The following is a 21494-nucleotide window of genomic DNA, read 5'->3' on the forward strand; positions in this document are numbered from 1 at the left end:
GAGCAAAAAAACCATTCAAAAAATTGTGTAGCAAAAGCTATTTATTGTGTGCAAATATTATTTAAATTATAATTTATATCTTTAAATAGCGAATCATTTAAGCAGACAATCAACTTTCACATTACATTAATTTAGGAAATAACACCCTAAATGTGTTTTCCACGTTAAGTTTGACCACTTAAATATTACATCTAGATTTGGTATGATTTTTCCCGTTTATATTATTTAGAGGGTGTAGGATATCTATACTTGGTATGTTTTTCCATGTAATTATTTTTTTTTTCATGAAAAAACTACCACGTAACTTGAGATGGTGTTTTTTTCCATGCTAATTCTGAACGTTAATCTTAAATATCTCGACTTAAGAGAGATTTTTGTTTTGAATTTTACGAGGAATGACATACTATGTGCTCTTATTGTTTTTTTTCTCTCGATGATATTTGATTAAATCAAAAATATTTTTAGATATTTTGATGGAATATGAGGAGATTTTTTAATTAAATAATATTTTATCGCAATAACCTGTATTTTAACCTTTCAGTCAGTTTCAGGTTATTGTTTTACAAAACATAATATTATATTAAGATAATTGCAAAAGGTTCTAAATGAATATTTCACTCAACATAATAATGACTGATAGTATAGGTTAAAAAAATGATAGGATACATAGTAAAGTTACCTATATATTTTACGTAAATTACGTTTGCCTTGCAGCATTGTCAAGTAAATAGGTACCTACATGGAAATATATAAAAGTTATGTAAACGAATAATATTAAGTGTGGGAAACTATCAACTAACATACAACTGTACTCATAAAATTAGATTTAAAATATGTAAAAATATTACTTATTAGACTTATACTTCTTATACAGCTACTTATTTCTATCGCACTTCGCTTAGCTGTTTGTAGATGCCAAAGATAACAATAGCCATCCTTGCTAACAATATCATATACAGTGAGATTGTAGGTGGCATATTTTCTTTTATAATGAAAGACTCATACTTCACTTGGTGACACAGTTAAAACTTTTTGTTAATCAAAGCATGCTGTGACAGTTGTAATGCGATTTTCTTTTGCACGATTTATATCACCCTGTTTCATCTCTCTCGAACGTTCTGTAAATAATTAATGTTGCTTATAATCACTTTCCAGTTATTGTTTCCGTTCCTGGTCAGACGAATTGTAAATAAAACACTTTTCACACAGGTCCTTTTTAGGGCGACAAAAGGAAAGGTTCAAATACGTGGAAAATATGTCTTTATATTGGCGTTCAGTAGCAATTGGAAACTGATAATTTTTTATTCCAAAACATATGCTATATTGGCGAAATATTTTTACCATATTCAAATTCCCGTCTAAATATTCTTTTTGGCTATTTTTTCTAACATAGTGGGATTCTTTTTTAGGAAAGATATTATTATGTTCAATTACACTATTTTTTGTTGCTTCATTGAGTGCATGAGGACGGTTGTTGTGCCTGTCTCGACTATGCAATAGCAATTCTGAATCTTCATTTTTTTTAAAAGCACTAACCACCCACATATTTTAAATTGAAAGTGTTTGCAAAAACAAAGTTTTGCACACTTTTATTATTTCGTTATTGCATGGCAAATTATAAATAAGTGCTTTTGAACGTCTTGAAGAAGCTGGTAGTTTCTGGGTTTTCTTTTGCACTGACTTGACATATCGTAAGATGTAATCCCATTGTTTCTTATGATTTCCAATCATCAAAAATGAATCAAAACTACTAAACTTGAAGTTCGGATTCACTCATTTTTGGTGCACATATTTGAATCGGCAAGAATTTTTACATGGTGCTTCAATGGTATTTAAATATTCTAATATTCATTCAAATAGTCTTTACCTGGATTGAATACTTTTTTGGCTTTCTTCCTTTTTCACAAGTCTTAAATTAGGTACAGCTCTCATCTCGATTCAGGTGTGTCAATGGTGGAAATACTCTGTACATATGTACTAGGTAAGGCCAATGTCATATCTGATGATGTGATGTCTACAAGTGCATTTGTGTCTAAAGGTGGCAAAGTAAAGACAGAAATTTAGTATAATGTTATTATGCTCTGAAGTAGAGCCATATATTCCATTCTGTGTAAGATCTGCTGGAAATTTTGTAATTTCTTCGATCAAATCATCAATCATTCCCAAATCTCCTCCAAATGTTTGTGGCATATCTGGAACACTGGAAGAACAGCTAAAATCCGATAATCCAGGATCACTAGGAGTATTATTGGAAATTGATAATATGTATTCGGAGTTTTCACATGGGGTAAAATCAACCTGTTTATCATCGTGGACTATGCAATTTTCGTCCTAACATGCAATGATTCTTTTTGACTTTTTTGACTACCATATTTATCATAAAAGTAAAGTAAAAAGGTCAATAAATATCCAAAAAAGGCAAGTTTTACCTTACCTACTTATCACAAGTCGTCATGGAATCGTTACATAAAGAATAATTAATGTAGGTTGTAAATTAGAAACCAATGGTGCAAATATGCATTTATACGATGCTTACTAATGATAGGAAGACGTTATAGTTTATATTACGAAAAACAAAATACATAAGACGACATCAAGGGAAGAAAACGGCACATATTCCTACGTACAATTGAACATACCTGATGTGGCCTGTAATCTGAATTAGAACAACCCGGTTGAGGGTATTCATCATCATATAATGGGTATGTTATAATATCTTCAATTATCTCGCGCTTGACGACAGCTGGTTGATCATCTGTCTCAGATTTTATATTAGAGAGCTCCGCCATATTAAGGTACTGAAAGAAGCATTATTACATTTTGTTAACACGGTGAAAACAGTTTCGGGTCTCGTAATCACCATATAACATCGTATAATATTTATATTTAACAAGAATTAGTAGATAAACAAACCTAACCTATAATATCAAAGATGTATCGTAGCTGTCAAATTGTATAACCATGTAATTTTTTTAAACAAAGTTTAATATCACCTTATGTTCCTACATAGTTTGTAAAAAAGCCACAGTTTATAATATTAAACGAAACATTGTTATTCTCAATCTAATGTTATTTTAAAATAATTTAGTTTCCAAAAACTAACCTCGAAATTGAAACTTAAACGTCCGCATTCTTTTGCGTTACATGAGTTCGAGGGTCCGGGTTGTTTGGATGGCTAGTCAGCATGTCAAACAAAGGCTTGCCTTCTATATCGGAGTGTTCTCCATCATATTCTTGCTTTACATCCATGTTAAGTGTAAATATGGCAGGAACAACGTGACAGCCAGGATACATTCAGGGTAATGTTAGAAAAGTGTTGCCACAATACTGAAAAGTGTTTTCGGTCGATACTAATATTTATAATAGATACATCAACACTTCACACGGGTGACACACTTCAATAATACTTATGTATGTTTAGCTGTCAAAATAAAACAATGAAGCGAAAATGAAAATCAGCAGTTCCTCAATCATAACGAAGTCAGCGTATCTCGGTTTTCAAATGGCAAAAGGGCCCACCTGCATTTTTTCTATTTTAAAGTTTTCTTTTACAGACGTTTTTAAATACAATATTTAGGTATCTTAAACGTGGCAAAAGAACATATCTGTCAGTGCAATACATACAATCATAATGCCACCCGTATTTTAAGCCAGGCTCATGGACATTGGGTGTGATTTGCACCATGCACGGATAGACAAGGCAATGTCAATAGACATGGCTCTTTGACAATGTTTTGTTTGTTATACTTACTTGATCCTTGACTGAATGGGTGGGCAATTAAGACGTGTCCCTACTTAATTATTGTATTAGATGATTTTATTATAGAGGTTAAAAATAACACTGTAGGTATTGAGATAAATCCCGGGTCCTGTGGCTAGCTTGGGATGTTGGTAGGACCCGGAATTCACAAATATTAAATAATAAATGAAGTGTCTTTCTTTGTTTAACACGTAGCTTTATATTTTCAACGGTTATTTTACAAAGAAACTTAATATGCATAATAGTCTCCAAATTAATCTAATATTGTTACTTTCCTAATGTTAATTATATCCTAACATCGCTTATATTCTAATATTATTAATTTTATTATCTGAATTCGTTTAATTGTTAAGTTTTTTGCGCGGGTATTCGCGAACTCAATACCACGTCCTCCCGCGACCAGGTATGTATTTTTTCCACTCTTTTTATATCGAGCAGTGATGCCATCTTTTTTTTTACACACCTACTCCCGAATATTAAATTTCTATGGCTCTCGTTTCTTCTATTCGGCACAATCACATTCTTCCCTGACATACTATTATTATAATTAGATACAATTCTTACACACTAAGTACATGTTGAACATGTTGACAGTTAATCAAGGAATTTTGTATGTACCTAGGTACGCCCATTGTTGACTAGGAGGTCAGGTGACATAGTTGCACCTAATAATTACGTTATTATTGTGTATTTGCCATTGGTGAATACGCGTAGTGCTTGAAAATATCGAAAGGCAAAATCCGAATGGAAAAAAACTAGGTACCTCCTCAAATAAAATAAGTAGTACAAAACTTAAATCTAATAAAAAACAGTTTATTGTTTAATCGCTTCCACGGTATAGACTATTCAGTATTTCGGCCATACATAATAAATGATTACGTATTGCGGCAACACTTCTCTTAAATTAATGTACCTTGAATGGATCCTGCTTGTCACGTTCTTCCTGACATATTTACCATTAAAATGGACGTAAAGCGGGAATGTGATGGAGAACAGTCTGATACAGAAAGCAAGCCTTTGTTTGATACGCAGACTAGCCTCCCAATCAGTCCGGAAGTTCGCACTCATATAAAGCAGGAGCATGCCGACGATTCAAGTTGCAATTTCGAGGTTAGTTTTTGGAAACTGATTTCTTTTACAATTACGCTGTATTGTGACTAACAACGATTAATATATTATTATAATATGTTGCTTTTTTATAAACTCCGTAGAGACATACAATGATATTAAACGTTGATTTAAAAAATAACTCGATTATACATTTTGACAGCTACGATACATTTGTGATTTAGGTTAGGGCAGGTTATCTTCTAATAAATTTTGACTATAATTAGTCATTGAAAGTGAAAGTGGCTTTACTGTGTTAACCATAATGTTTCTTTCAGTATCTTTTAGCGGACCTCTCTAATATAAAACCTGATACGGATGATCAACTATCCGTCATCAAGCGCGAGATTATTGAAGATGTAATAGACCCATTATGTGATGTTGAAGATCCTAAACCGGGTTGTTCTTATTCAGAATACAGGCCAATACATCAGGTTCGTTCTATTGTATAATGTGTTATTTTTCTTCCCTCGGTGTAGTCTTATATCGAAGGTTGGAATTAGCAATAAATTTTTTAATCTTAGAGCCGTTTCACACGCGACACCATTGTCTCGAGACGCTGCATGAATGGTCGCGTTTAGACGGAATAACAAGTATGTCGCGTTCATATATATGTAGAGAAAACGATCATGCGGTGCCCAATCCGTTGACATCTTCTAAATTGATGAGAGGGACGTGTTTAGATTTTATTACAAAAAAACGAAGAATATTCGCTCTCAGAGACCGCATAATGTGTTCCAACATTTTTTTTAAAGAGCTGTATTGACTTTGTCAAGGGCCCAATTTCATATATATTTTATCTGACAATGGAGACGGGTATCTTTCCGGAAGCATGGAAGATGTCGAAGGATACTCCTATTCATAAGAGTGGTACGGAGTTATCATTGGAAAACATACGGCCTCTATCAGCCACAGACATTTAAAACATTTTCTGGTGTGCCTCAGGGCTCAAACTTGGGGCCATTGCTGCTCACGTTTTTTATAAAAGACATAGCATTGGTAATTAAAAATGCTATGTTTATGTTGTTTGCTGATGACTTGAAACTCTTCATGAAAGTTGTCGCCTTGGACGATTGTCGTCAACTTTAACTTGACATGGATAATATATTATATTGGACATGGTTTACTATTGCCTCGCGAGTATTGTTCTAGTTTTCGATGCATGGATGGATATTATCCGACTGACTTTCTCTTAGGAATGTTTACATACTTTAACTTAAAACTAAGAAGGGATCTTTATTTATCTACATAGTTTTCCCGACTTATACACAGCGTAAATGAAAACTCTGCCATTTTTGGTGGTGCTGGCTTGTGTGTCTCTGATCGGAGTCGAGGGCATCCGTTGTTTGTTCTCCCAAGGTTCAAAACTAACCTGCCATTAGTGATGCCAATTGAGAGGGCAATAACCATGTTTAATGAAATCGCTTCGAATATTGATATATTTCACTTACATGGGAGTGAATTTAGGTGGACGTTATTATATAAATTTTTAAGATAGTGTCTATCGATAGTTCACTCTGTGTGCTTCCATCTACTTTTATATTTTTGTTATTTTATTTCTTATTTTATTACTCATCATATTTTTAACTCACATTGTTCTGTATTTTCATTTGTAACAGTTATTTTATGTCAATCATGAACGTTTTAAATTTAAAATTTGTTATGTTCTTTATATGTAAAATAAATAAATTTGAATTTTTATTAATTGTGCAGTGTTTAGACTATTCAGAGAGAAACACCAGTGTCCAGATACTAGTGTCTCGTGTGGAACGGCTCTTACTTCTTAATGAAGTCATTTTAAAATACGTGAGAGAACTCGTTTCATTTATTGGTTGTGGGGTAGAAATACATGCTATTAGAATAGGTTCGTTCAATTTTGTATAAAGGTTGTTTTTCTAGCCCGATAGAACTTTAAATTGCAAAAATATAACACTAGTTAATTTTGAAAGTTTTTTAATTCGAAAGACAGACGTGTATGGCATTAACATTTTTAAATGATTTAGGGCATATTGCCACTGTATCTGTTCTTAACGAAGCATATGCTGGTCACCCAATTTAGAACACTTTTTTCGTGCACTGCCAATTGTATAAAACGAATAATGTTGGCTTTGCACATTCATGTACCGAAATATGACTATATTCTAAAACATTAGAGCAAGAGGTTTAAAAGAATACTATTTTATGTAACAAAAATACTTTATGCAGTCATCAAATGTTTAAAATAAATATAAAGGATAATAAGGCTTCAAAATTATATAAATAGATTATCTACAACGTTTAAGGAGTGTCCAGGATCATGGTTTGAAAATACAATAAAAACTCAATTTTGACCTACGGAGAGCATGTCCCCCCTTAACTATCGCCATCAGCCAGTGAATTCGCGAACCCCCACAAGAAATATCGCCTGACTTATCCCCTAAAATTTGATATCGATGAGTGCTGTCGTGGTATGGCACATTTCGTCCGGATGCTTGCACATTATATTTTCAAAAATATTATTGATCAGATGTTCCATAACGCAATCTTCAGCCTAATTTTGAAAAAATATTGTCCGGTAATGCAATCAAGGGAATTTTAAGGATCAGTCTCAATGTATATGCAGCATATTTCCATACTAACAAATCCGTTAAGCTACAATGAGCTAAACCACTAAACCCAATATTTCGAGAAAAAGCAATTATATGTTGCGCGAATCGACAACATATTTTATAAGTAGATTAGGTAAATTTGTCAACGTGACTCTATTTGTGTTGCTTTGCTAGACTTAACGAATCATTAATGTAATGTAATATTGTAATATTGTTCAATTAAAATATACAACCCTATTATTTTTGTAGATCTCTTCCCAGCGATGTTTCACATATAATCCATTGGACGTAGCTAGAAAGGATACGCTTGACAATAACCTGACCAATAACAACATAACAGATCCAACCAATAAAATGGAAAATATGATACAGCATTCAGAGATAACTATAGATGTACTAAACGTGAAACAGGAAGTTTCGAAATTATACTTGCCAAAGGTGGTTCGAATTGTGTTGAGAAGAGTTACATATTTTTCACGTAATTTTATTTGCAATAATTGCTATGAAGTGTTTGAATCTGTAAATCATCTAAATAGTCACTACATTTCATGCACGGAGTCTCAGCATCCTAAGTTATATAAAACACATATTGGAAAAAAACCACATCAGTGCGATGTGTGTTTTAAAATTTTTCTGCAAATTGGTAATCTTAAACAACATAAAATGACACACACCGGTGAAAAACCATATAGTTGTGATGTGTGTTTTAAAAAGTTCAACGCAAATAGTAAACTGAAAAGACATAAAATTATGCACACTGGTGAAAAACCACATCAATGCGATGTATGTTTAAAGAATTTCCAGCAAATTGGTACTCTCAAAATACATAAAATGAAACATACCGGGGAGAAACCACATCAATGCGATTTTTGTTTAAAGAATTTCCAGCGCATTGATGCTCTCAAAATACATAAAATGAAACATACTGGTGAAAAACCATATAAATGCGATATTTGTTTAAAGAATTTCCATTATACTACTAATCTCAAAATACATAAATTGACACATACTGGTGAAAAACCACATCAATGCGATGTATGTCAAAAGAATTTCCAGCAAATTGGTAGTCTCAAAATACATAAAATGAAACATACCGGGGAGAAACCACATCAATGCGATATTTGTTTAAAGAATTTCCAGCGCATTGATGCTCTCAAAATACATAAAATGAAACATACTGGTGAAAAACCACATCAATGTCATGTATGTTCTAAACAATTCTCTCAAATTTCTCGTCTTAAAGGTCATATAATGACTCATACTGGTGAAAAACCATATCAATGCGATGTGTGTTTCAAAAATTTTGTCTCAATTAGAGATCTCAAAATACATAAAATGATACATACTGGTGAAAAACCACATGAATGTCATGTATGTTCTAAACAATTCTCTCGAATTGCTCATCTTAAAGGTCATATAATTACTCATACTGGTAAAAAACCACATCAATGCGATATGTGTTTCAAGTTTTTTGTCTCAAATAGTGTGTTAAAAAAACATAAAATGACACATACTGGTGAAAAACCACATCAATGTCATGTATGTTCTAAACAATTCTCTCGAATGTCTCATCTTAAAGGTCATATAATGACTCATACTGGTGAAAAACCACATCAATGCGATGTGTGCTTTAAAAAATTCTCTCGAATTACTCATCTTAAAGGTCATATAATATCACATACTGGTGAAAAACCACATCAATGCGATGTGTGCTCTAAAAAATTCTCTCAAATTGTTAATCTCAAAAACCATAAATTGCGATGTGTTTTAAAAAATATTGCAAATTGATCTTCATCTTAAATATCCTAATAATAAATACTTACTGGTTCTGGAACATTATTCGTACTGCAACTAATTGCAATACTGAAGCGTGAAACCTGTATGTGGCAATATTTTAATTTGTATTCTATATATAGCATTGGTCACTTAATATTGTAATAATTATTTTTCTTCACCATTTTATTTGTTTTTCATTATTACTGAAAAAATAAAGCGTTTGTCCCAAACTAAACTGAATATCTTACATGTAAATATGCTACAACCCAATTAATAATCTGCAACTAATTATCAACATGATGGAAGTGTGAAAGGGTGGTCGAAGATTTGGTATTTGGTAGTAAAAATAAAATTTGAGACTAGTATTATGACATGACGTGGTATGTTATTAGCAAGCGGGCTTCATTCCATTGTTATTAAATTATTAAATTTATTCCCTTTAATGGACAGTATTAATTAAGTAAGAAAACGGTAATATTTATAAAGGTATTGATTTTATATACAATAAGCCACAAAATTATATTTACATCAATCATCAGTATAATAATTAATTACTATGATATTATTAAAATATATACTTAAATTTTATTTAGATTTAGCGACATTGTCATTCACAATTAGGTATATTAATTTATGTTGTGAACGTCTTAAATTAATAATTTGTAATATTCACTACATACAATAAATAAAATTAGTCTATATTTTCACAATAACTTAATATTTATAATGCTCTCTAAAATTTTAACATTTATATTATATTGTATAAAATAATATGTTTACATAAATAACTATTACTTTGTTTTACTCTCGTAAAAATAAATAAAATATAATATGTGCGATCTCCGCGTACATAATATTATTATATTTTTAATAATAAATGAATTTGTATTTTATAACAAGCAACACCAGCCGTAGTTGTATCGCGCGGTATATTCTACTTTACGTTACCGACATCTAATGTCACTCGAGAACTTTCGGCTAGTTGAAATTCCAACAGTTTTACAAAAACACGGGAGTGGGGGGTCGCTGGCAGTTTGAACGTCATGGCACACATCTGAAAGGTCGAAAAGTGTCCGTCTATGGGCGCAGCAGATTATCTACCAAAGATAACTGTATGGTTATTAACTGGCATGTTCAACCTGTTACGAGAACTGTCCGTCTGTGGCCGGCATTTATTATCATTAAAAGAGTCATTAATCGACCTTTAGGTAGCAGCTAGCAAATAAATGGAACCCCAGGTCAATCAACCCACGACAAAATACATGTCCATGACGTGCTTGCCTCCTGTTACTTACACCTCGTTTGTATTAGGCCTTTCAATATTCAGACTTGTCTTAAGACGGTCAACCCTATCGGAGCTCGCGATCTATGTGACTTCGGGTATTGCAAGAAATTAATGAGATAATGAAACAAGAAAAATATTACTTCTTAAATATACTTACTAACCAAATCATTGTGCAGTAGGTACCTAGTTCTTAGAAAAATTTGACCCCATAATAATACAATAACATGGGTGGGTTCATTGGCATCATGGGAGATGCAGTACAGTAGTGCAAAACAATATTGTCATGAGACTTACAGATGTCAAGTGTTTATCTGTCTTGCAATTTACCGAAAGACTAGATAATTAAGTAAAGTAATATAATAATAATGAAAGATTAACAAAATATATGTACTTACTTTTAAACTCTAATGGAGTTTTTTTAGTAAGTTTTGTACTATTTCCATAATTGAGTCGTTATTTGCGACCCGGGTTTCGCCTTTCGGCATCTTCAGGTACTGTGTACACTCACCAAAAGGCAAATAAATACTGACAACGAATGCTATTGAATAACAAATCAATACAATAGAGTAGGTACTTATGTAAAACTTCTATTACCAACCTATCAAATCAAGGGTCACAATAAAAAAATTATGAATAGTTGAAGTGTTTGTAATAACCCCCCTATATTATCAATTTATCATAAATAATAAACCGTCAAAACCTAATAGATCATTAGTAATTATCATAGACAATAAAAATATAAAAGTCAAGAGCTGGTGTCAAACACCTATTCCGACTCTTTACCGAGCTACCGACTAGACGGCGCTGATTCGGCTTCATCAGCTTAGGATCGCTCTTCACAGGCAGCACGAACATATCCGAACTTGACCGACATGTCTACCAACCTAAATTTTCGCCGTATTACAAATTGTATGTAGCCGCCGATAACTGTTTAATACATGGAAAGCCTTCCGTATTAATTTGGACAATGAAAATAATGGAAACATACTAAAGTTATGACCGTCAATAATTTACTAAAAAGGGGAGATTCCGATTTTTCTTATTTGAAAGATGACGTCATAATGTCTCACCTTCGACTTGTCCACATTTGGGGCTGTCTCCTCTGGTGGTCTAGAGAGGCCGGAACCATTTCCGAGCTGACTCTGACTAGTTAAGGTCGATTACGAGAAAAAATATCCGGCAACGCTGTTTGTCCACACGCAAAAAAGGCAGGCTCATCGTTCATAGCGAGATCGACAGCGAAAAATTTTAGGCTTCGAGAGATTGCATTTGTAAAGAAATCATATATCTCGGATTAATATAATGTGACAATATGTAAAAGAGTTAAACAAAAATCGCCGCTTTAGACCATTCCGAGGTAAGTATTTAATTGTTCACTCCCAAGTCCAAATAACAGACGATGACCAGCAACCAGCATAGCATTATGACGGGAGATGGCAATAACTATATTATGGGTTATAATGATGAATCTCATATTAATGTACCTACCTAGTTTCCTTGTGCGAACGGGTGCTACTTTTTATGAATGGGATAGTGTGAATAAAAACGATTAAAACCAAATAAGTTTTCGATTTTCTTTATTTATATATAAAATACTAACATATTTCACTAAATACAGTTTTTAACCAAGCTATCGTCATACTGGTACCTTTCACTTGTCAAATGACTAAAAATCATTCTCATTCAACTCATTCATTCAAAACAAAAACTTCCGTCGCTTGACATTTTATTTAGACATAACCAATTCCAATCTCTTTGGACATAACTATTATTACCATAACAAGGCAAACTCTTAGAAACTAAGAGGAGCATGCCTAGAAATAACACCAATTTACAGGCATAAACAGAAATACGATGACAGTTGTACATTTTTTTTGTATTTAGTTACGTCACACTTATTACGATTCAATTAAGTCTTCACCTACCAGCGCATCTATTATATACACACGACTGATATCCGCCGCTATCGGCAAATATCGAAGGTAGTTTTCATTTTTTTGTATCGAAGTATTAGCACTTATTGTAACAATTACAAGAAGTTGGTTGTTATTGTTACAATAAGTGTTATGTTTTAACAGCACCTCTCTGTGTTAAATTTTATAGCGCGATAGACAGTTTTGACTGTTTAGAAGGCTAACTTATTGTAACTGTTACGATGCGTGCTAATACTTCAATATAAAAATGAAAAACTACCCTCGATAGCAATCTTGTGTACAGAATAGATGTGCAAAGGCACCTAGCGTAAAAATACGAAGCTTGCACACATTTATTTTTTTAGAAAAATCCATGGTTTTTAAAATAATTATAAAAAATAATAAAATTATGAATTAGTGAAAATCTCTTAAGTACAAAATAGAAAACTTAATAAAATAAATTTTAATAATACCTAAATATTACCTACTTAATAATAAGATGGGGTCCTTTGACAAATTTTACATTTTATAACATTTTTTTACAATTGTAAGTTTACTTTTGACTAAAAATAAAAAATATTTTTCTTTTCAATGTTTTCAGATACCTAAATATTATTTAATTGATCAAGTTTAAATTGTGAATAAAAAAAATGTCTATCGCATTAAACTATGCGAAACCAAACCATAACAGAATATACTTTGAAAAAAATACTCATCTGTCAAATACATATCTGAAATTATGCCTTTTAATCATACATAAAATAAGATATTTTATAGATAGAATAATATTTATATTTTATATGAATAATAATATGAACTAGCTAACAGTCCCACGATGACCGCGCGGCTTAAGCGTCGGCTTATAGCGTCGTGGGTCCAGGTTTTAATCCTGGGTCTGGCATGTACACATATTGTTTTTCAATTTGTGTAGGTTAACAGGTTGAGAAAGTGGCTGACATCCGTTTCTCGTAAAAACAAAATCTGTTGGAGGCCCATGTGTTCCTATTAGGTTCGGATATGGTTAAAAAAAAAACAACAAGCTTACGGTAGTCGAGTTCGATACACTTCAATTTATGTCACAAGACCTAACGTCCACTTACACAAATCCAAAATACACCAAACAACAAACGAGATTTCTTAGAGCAAGTGGGTTTGAAGTATTCAAAAACTGTATTTAGCACAGAGGCAATAGTTATTATTGTATGGTTTAAAATAATATTACATATTATAGTAACATAATAATATTATGTCGCTATAGAATGGGCTACAAAAATATAAATTGTTTACGTTATCGGTTGATGATAAAAATGACGTACGCACGTTCGGTCCCTTCTCGACTGACCATTATTTCAAAGTCTTTACTACAGATACTTTATCCTAGCTAGTTAGTGAACGGGTAGCCAACACCTTTATTGGTATAATATTATATTATATTGAAATAATGTCCCAAAAATGCGGGATTTTTTATAAATAAATATGTCGTTGTAAAATATGCTACCAGAAGTTATGCATGAGTAATTATATCATACACAATTGGCCTTGTCTGAATACGCCAATTAGGGTGGCTTTAATACAACAGATAAATTCCTACCCACCTGACAATTTGACCTGGCGCAACAAGTAACGGTCAGTCATTCATCAACCGTGCGCATATAAACACTTACCTAAGCTAGAATATCAAGTGCACGCATCGGATAACCCAATGAACAATACCGAACGAGACTGATAATACGACCAGGCTTGACAACCAAACCATGGAGCCAGCCTATAAAAGGTCAGTAACTGGCATCCTAGACATATTCTCCTCTCCCTACATTCAAATCATTCCTTCACAGTATACAGTTCACTGAAAAGCAAAGCCAGTGTCTTTTATTTTAGTGTTTTTACAGGCAATTTGCATGCGTATAATAATTTACACGAATTGGCTTTTCACTGGAATGTGTCCTTTCATGTAATTTCATCTTATCAAAATAATTACTACACTTATCTCATTAAAATGACCTTTCAACAGAATGAGTCAATTTTTGCGATATTATGACACTGGACCTTTTGCATGAGTAATTACATAAATATAAGATTTAAATGGCTTCTCATCAGAATGAGTCTTTTTATGCCATATCATGCTACCAGATCAAATGCATGAGTAAATATTAGATAAATCACATTTAAAAAGGTTATCACCATAATGAGTCTTTTTGGGTATTTTCATGCTACTGGACGTTATGCACGAGTAATTATATTTATCACATTCTCACTTTTCACTAGTATGAGTCAGTTTGTGTCTTTTCATGTTACTAGACGTCGTGCATGAATAAGTGCATGTGTCACATTTAAATGGTTTTTCACCAGAATGAGTCATCTCGTGTGCTTTCATACCACCAGACTGTCTGCATGAGTAATTGCATTTATCACACTTAAATGGCTTTTTACCAGAATGACTCATTTTATGTATTTTCATGCTACCTGACGTCGTGCATGAGTAATTACATTTATCACAGTTAAATGGCTTTTCACCAGAATGAGTCATTTTGTGTGTTTTCATGTCACTTGAACGTCTGCATGAGTATTGGCACTTGACACATTTAAATGGCTTTTCACCAGAATGAGTCATTTTGTGTGTTTTCATACTACCAGACGTCGTGCATGAAAAATTGCAATTTTCACATTTAAATGGCTTTTCACCAGAATGAGTCATTTTGTGACTTTTCATGTTAACTAATCGTTTGCATGAATAATTGCATATATCACAGATAAATGGCTTTTCACCAGAATGAGTTATTTTATGATTTTTTATGCCACCAGACGTCGTGCATGAATAATTGCACTTATCACATTTAAATGGCTTTTCACCAGAATGGGTCATTTTGTGTGTTTTCATGATAGATGACTGTCTGCATGAATAATTGCATTTATCACATTTAAATGGCTTTTCACCAGAATGAATCATTTTATGTGTTTTCATACTACCAGACGTCGTACACGAATAATTGCATTTATCACATTTATATGGCTTTTCACCAGAATGATTCATTTTGTGTGTTTTCATGTGACTTGGATATCTGCATGAATAATTGCATTTATCACAGTTAAATGGTTTTTCACCAGAATGAGTCATTTTGTGTGTTTTCATACCACCAGACTGTCTGCATGAGTAATTGCATATATCACACTTAAATGGCTTTTCACCAGAATGAGTCATTTTATGTGTTTTTATGCCACCAGACGTCGTGCATAAATAATTGCAATTATCACATTTTAATGGTTTTTCACCACAATGAGTCATTTCGTGTGTTTTCATACCACCAGACTGTCTGCATGAGTTATTGCATTTATCACACTTAAATGGCTTTTTACCAGAATGACTCATTTTATGTGTTTTCATGTTACCTAATTGTCTGCATGAGTAATTACATTTATCACAGTTAAATGGCTTTTCACCAGAATGGGTCATTTTGTGTGTTTTCATGATAACTGACTGTCTGCATGAATAATTGCATTTATCGCACTTGAATGGCTTTTTATCAGAAGAAGTCAATTTGAGTGATTTCACGACCTGACCAGGACGAAATCTTGAAAAATGTCCATCTTCACATTCAACCAGCCTTGCAACGGAATCGGTCGATTTCGCAATTGTGGTTTTGTGTATCGCTTTGTGAAGCAACATTCGGTCGAACGATGAAAACAAATCGAAACAGATACTGCATACAAAATTTTGTTTATGAAAAGATTTTTTTTCCAGTTGTATAACAGCCACTAATAATTCTGTGTTAACCATATTAGTCGATTGAAAAATATCACGTTTACTATTGCGACAGGCGACATCTTTGAACCTTTCTATATATTCCTTGAGTTCTTTCTTAATATCTTGTTCCTCAATGTGTAGGTCTTCGCTAGACGCTTGTGTTTCAGTCACGTCCCAGGACGTCATGAGACTCGCAACATTGGCTGCTACAGTTGTTCTACCGATAATCTAAAAAAGAAATTTAAAAGTATTATAAAATTTAAATTATGAGATTTTTAAATAACAGTTCATTATAAGTAACAGATCTAGGTGGAAATATTATACCTAGACACGGTGTAAGCAAACCTTTTTACATAGGCGTGCGTGCCGAAATTTTCCAAATATAATCTTTCGAGTGTCTGACGTGCCGAAAAGTTTTTTATAGCGAAAAAATGAAAAAGTAGTTTTTGAGAATTCTATTAAAAAAAGTTTAAATATTACAATGAGAGATTCTATCTTTCACCATGTTTCTAGACGAATGCATATCTTTAATTCTTTAAATATATTATTTTTGCTTATTTTCAAATTTTTCAACAAGGTCGTGGGGGCATTTTAACCACGCTTCTTTTATAGATTTTATAGACTGAACGGTTTTCCATTTTCACTGTCTACTTACTACTACTTGCTCCACCAAGTTTTTGTTTCTTATTTGGTACAGGCATTTTTGTTTGCACCAATTAAATTGTTTGTTTCTGTATTACTAAGCTTGGTTGTTTATACACAAAATGACACCAGAATTTGCTGCGATCACATGAGGCATTCTCTCGCTACAGTGGTCTCAAGCATTATAAATCGATCCAAATCATAACTTTACGGAGCGGCTTCCTCCGCCGCCTGATGAAGTGAGTGCGATAATATAAGAGATAAATCTTAATAATGTCAAATGCTTAGTTTCAAAATTGAGGGCACGTATAATCAAAAGGGTCAGAACTAATCAGGCTAAGCTGACTGGCCGTAAGACTGAGACAAAAATTACGCAGTTAACATATGGTTAAATTCTAATCCATCTATATAACGTTTGCGGCGTCCAGTCAATGGGCAGCGCCATCTGTGGGTCTCTTATCGCCGCTACAAATGGACTTTACTACGAAAATATAATCGGAAAACAGGACACGATTGTCATATGTTTTCATTAGCAAACCGATTGCTTTAGTTGATTTCTAAAATGGACCTGACAATAAAATTATTGGCCTCCTCCAAGGTCGTGCGATATGATATATCTGGATTATTTCCTGTAAATCTTCGTGAATTCACTGGTTCATGCTGATAAACCCAATGGAAGCCAATATTGTTCGCGATATACGACCAGCAGTGCTCAAATAAGTGACATCTAAATCGGGTGACCAGAATTTTTTTCGTTTAGAACAACTGCGGTGACTAATTTTAATGCAATGTAGATATCGATCTTTCGAATATAAAAAAAAATGTTTAATAGTTTTGTTATTAGAGAACCTGTAAATGAAAGTACCTGGTCTACTGGGCTGTATTGTCGATCGGAGGGGCCGGGTTGAGGATTCTCATTATTGATTTGGCGAATTGCATCGTCAACAAATTCTTGTTTGATGATGACATCCTCATTATCATTCTCCGACCTTATATTGATCAGGCTGTCTTCACACTCCTGAAAATAACAACATGATTAATAATATTAGGTAACAGTATCACCAATATGATCAGCCAGAGTCAATCCATTTCTGGATAAGACCTGCCACAGCTGTATCCTCTGCTTTCAGTGACCACCAATGTACGACTGCATTTGGCAAATGAATGTATACTCACCGAAAGACATTCCAGCTAACTGCAGCACATTGCGTACTTTAATCTGCCTTTTTGTAAACATATCGCACATTGATATCTATAGGGTCGTAACTGCAAATATCATGATCTTGAATAATTTGAGTTTGAATGTAAAATAATTAACTAAAATTTAATTAATTGCGGTGGACTGCAGAAAATTGCACCATGTTAGAATAACTTTGTGTACTTTATCCTTCTGTAGTTTTTAAATATATAAATATATTTTTTTAAATTATATTCTGGATTTTTGCAGTCGCGGCCATATAGTTTGAGAATTGTCAAACAAACTCTCAGATGCGGCTTCATAGTTTTAATAGAAAAAAACAATATGCACCCTTAACATATAAAATTTTATTAAAATTAGTGTTTTATATAAAAATTCTTTTATTATAGAAATTAAAAAAAAATATATAAAACATAGAGAAATAAAAGAGAACAATAAAAATAACTTAATCATCAATAGGATTCGAAATATAATTTACTTCAATGTCTGACAATTAAAAAAAATCGGTGTGTGTACTTATGTACGCACGTTAGAAGTTATACTTCTTTGGCGTAATAAAACAAAAACAAAATGTGTGATAACCTAGATTCTTCGACTAGCTCTTAATTATCTTGTTAAATTACACACGTAAGAAAACGGGCCGCTTATTGAAGCGCCGTTGGTTTATTTCTATAAATGTTAACTTGCATTACTAAATTATATAATTATTTTTCGTTGTTTTATTTTCAAAGTACCAACTGTCACTGTGACGTTTATTAGTTTGTTTAGGTAAGGAATTGCTAATGGCCAAAAATAATAGATTCGCTGCCTAGGCAACGGAACATTTCTAAACCATAATAATATACTGTATAATCGATCATGATTGCAGTATCGCACTGTGGCGTGAATGTAGTACGTTCGGCTAATAACCGAACAATCGGTGGTTCGAATCCAATCGAGTGTGTTTTTTTTCGTGTGAACAAATAAATTATATGGTACATATCACACGCTAAAAATACACTCTGATCTGATTTCCTAAACGCAACAAAAGATGTATAACTTTAAAAATATATGTGCGAATGTACTTACTCGATCAATGCAAATCATCTGCAAATACGGCTATATAGTACAATAAATATTGCACCAAAGATTAAATATTTTTAGGCAAAAGGACCTCATGTAAGATAATGCCATATAGCTCAGAATTTATTTTTTATATAAAATAACCATATGGACACAATGGTGTAGGAGGCCACTGCTTCCAAGTAGCAGTAAATGCCATAGAGCTTTAAAAAAATTTTTTTTTCTATCGAACCGCATTCATAAGTCTTTTTGGGTTATTTTGCAGTTACGACCCTATAGATCTCAGGGTGCGATATGTATTTACCTTACCATATTAAAAACACATCATTTTGAAAACACTCATGAGAAAATATAGCCAATAGAGAAAATCTTTTTCGAAAAAAAGTAAGAATCGAACCTGCGTGTCTTGGGTATCGCGCACTGTGCATTACCACTATCCTATGACTGCCATGCTTAATTACAACAAATTTTTAATATTGGCCTTTTTAATACCTGTTCATAAGCGCTCTCCAAACAGAAAAAATCCATAAACACAAAAATGTATCAGCTGATATGTTTGTTGAGATACGTTTTAGATTATGTCCTTACTCATAATACGGAGATACGCTTTTGTGTTACAGATAGAACCGATTATAGTGAACAATTCTGAATACTCAACTAAAAACTCATTGTTTGTAGATATGTTTTTGTGTTAATCACACATCGATTTATTTGTTCCAATTGAATTATCATCAATTATTTAGACATGACACCCACGGTGGCCGCGCGGCTTTAGCGTTGGTTAAGAATCAAAACTGCATCTTGGGTGTCGCGCACTGTGCATTACCACTATCCTACGACTGCCATGCTTAATTACGACAAAGTTTAGCTATTGGCCTTTGTAATACTCATAAGCGTTATCCAAAGCTGAAAAAATCTTAAACACAAAAATGTCGATCTTCAGCCATGAGTGTACGACCAAGAAGCAGAGCAAAGCATAGTCTTTGCCGCGTTAAACCGGCTCTCACGTAAAAACTTGTCCGCCTGCAACGTGTCGAATACGTCATTGTTATTCACAAAACACACGTTGCCAAATGGAGCTCCGCATATTGGTGGAATGCGACTTTTTAATTTGAAAAAAAATCTATTGTTGCATTAGACAAGTTGCATGCTTGGGCTGCAAGTCATACCAACACCAATGAATTAGTCAGTCCTTTGCCGACGAGCAGGCCACATACGGCTGTCCATGTGAGAAGCATAGATTTTCCGAATTCGGTATAGGAACGCATACGAATAGAAGAAGATAGAAAAGAAGAAGAGGAAGATGGTTGTACTTATTCAGAAACTTTCGCGGGTGTGCGCACAACAACTGACAAAAGTTTCATCGCTATCGGATGAATGGTATAGGAACGCATACGAATAGAAGAAGAAAAATAAGCATGTTCTTACTAATTCAGAAACCTTCGCTGGTGTGCGCACAATAACTCACCAAAGTTTCATCGCAATCGGACGAATGGTATAGGAACGCATACGGGACAGACAGACAGACAAATAAACAAACACTCATTTTTTTTATATAGATATTACATTCTAATAAAACCAGTTTAAATATAAAGGTGTTTATATAAAGTTGATCCCGACGTTCTATAACAGTACCTACACAATACATAATAACAACGTGAACTCTATTGGCATTGTAATAACGGTGAAATTTATATCTCTGTCATATAGTAAGTATATACCATTACGGTTTTATCTGCCCTACGATTCTGCCGATAGGCACAAAAAACTGACACAGGACCGCGCTCCTGCGAGAAGAAGAAAACTGAGCTGATCTACCATACTCTCGTGCTCGTTCCTCTTCGGGTTTATTCGGGATAATGTAGAGCAACATATAAAGGCCTTCCTCTCACGTGGATACTCAAAAAAGACGAGACTGAAACTCCAGTATTCAGCTAATGTATTTCAATGGCGGCAAGACTGGAATCTCTCAATTTCAAAATCTCCGCAACTGAAACCGAGGAGACGCGACATGTAGTCTCCCAGTAGACAGTCACCATTGCCGACATTCAAAAGATGGCGGTGCAGTTACCCATAAATCAGTGGTACCAACATCAATAGATTCTATGAAAAATCATATTTTCTTACCAAAATTGGTACCACTGAACTGAAATACACAAGCAATAACAAGTCAAAATGTAAAGATGAGATTTGGGGGAAAGAATTTTATATATATATATATTATATATATTACGGAAAAATCTTAGGATGAAGTAGGAAAGACAATGAATGGGTTTGACAGTTTGGCATTGTGTGCGAAGCATGTCACTGGGCAGTTTATGAATTCCATCAGCAACTAGTTTGTCGGATTTTAGTTTCTGCGTGAGAGGATTGCCTTAGTCTAGCGTGAACAATTATTACTAAAATAAAATAATAATTGCT

At 33.4% G+C, this 21494-nt stretch overlaps 2 protein-coding genes across 2 annotated transcripts in view; one reads left to right on the plus strand and one right to left on the minus strand.

Moving 5' to 3' along the window:
- LOC147077406 (uncharacterized) overlaps positions 1–21494 on the minus strand; it is a 264249-nt gene that overhangs the window by 202119 nt on the left and 40636 nt on the right. The window lies entirely within an intron of this gene.
- On the plus strand, positions 4724–9464 carry LOC147077412 (uncharacterized). Its single transcript, XM_085941696.1, has 3 exons — positions 4724–4870; positions 5146–5301; positions 7705–9464. The coding sequence occupies exons 1-3, from the start codon at positions 4724–4726 to the stop codon at positions 9241–9243; spliced, it is 1842 nt and encodes a 613-aa protein (XP_085797822.1). The 3' UTR covers positions 9244–9464.

This window comes from Rhyacophila brunnea, unplaced genomic scaffold (genome assembly GCF_057557595.1).
Source record: "Rhyacophila brunnea isolate RB1 unplaced genomic scaffold, BYU_Rbru_1.0 scaffold_13, whole genome shotgun sequence".
Lineage (NCBI taxonomy): Eukaryota > Metazoa > Arthropoda > Insecta > Trichoptera > Rhyacophilidae > Rhyacophila > Rhyacophila brunnea.

What these genes read in the sequence shown, in the direction of transcription:
- LOC147077412 (XM_085941696.1), top strand. Translation starts at nt 4,724, where the DNA reads ATGGACGTAAAGCGGGAATGTGATGGAGAACAGTCTGATACAGAAAGC. An exon ending in ATTCAAGTTGCAATTTCGAG is followed by an intron (nt 4,871 to 5,145) that starts GTTAGTTTTTGG and finishes TGTTTCTTTCAG; the next exon opens with TATCTTTTAGCGGACCTCTC. An exon ending in AATACAGGCCAATACATCAG is followed by an intron (nt 5,302 to 7,704) that starts GTTCGTTCTATT and finishes TTATTTTTGTAG; the next exon opens with ATCTCTTCCCAGCGATGTTT.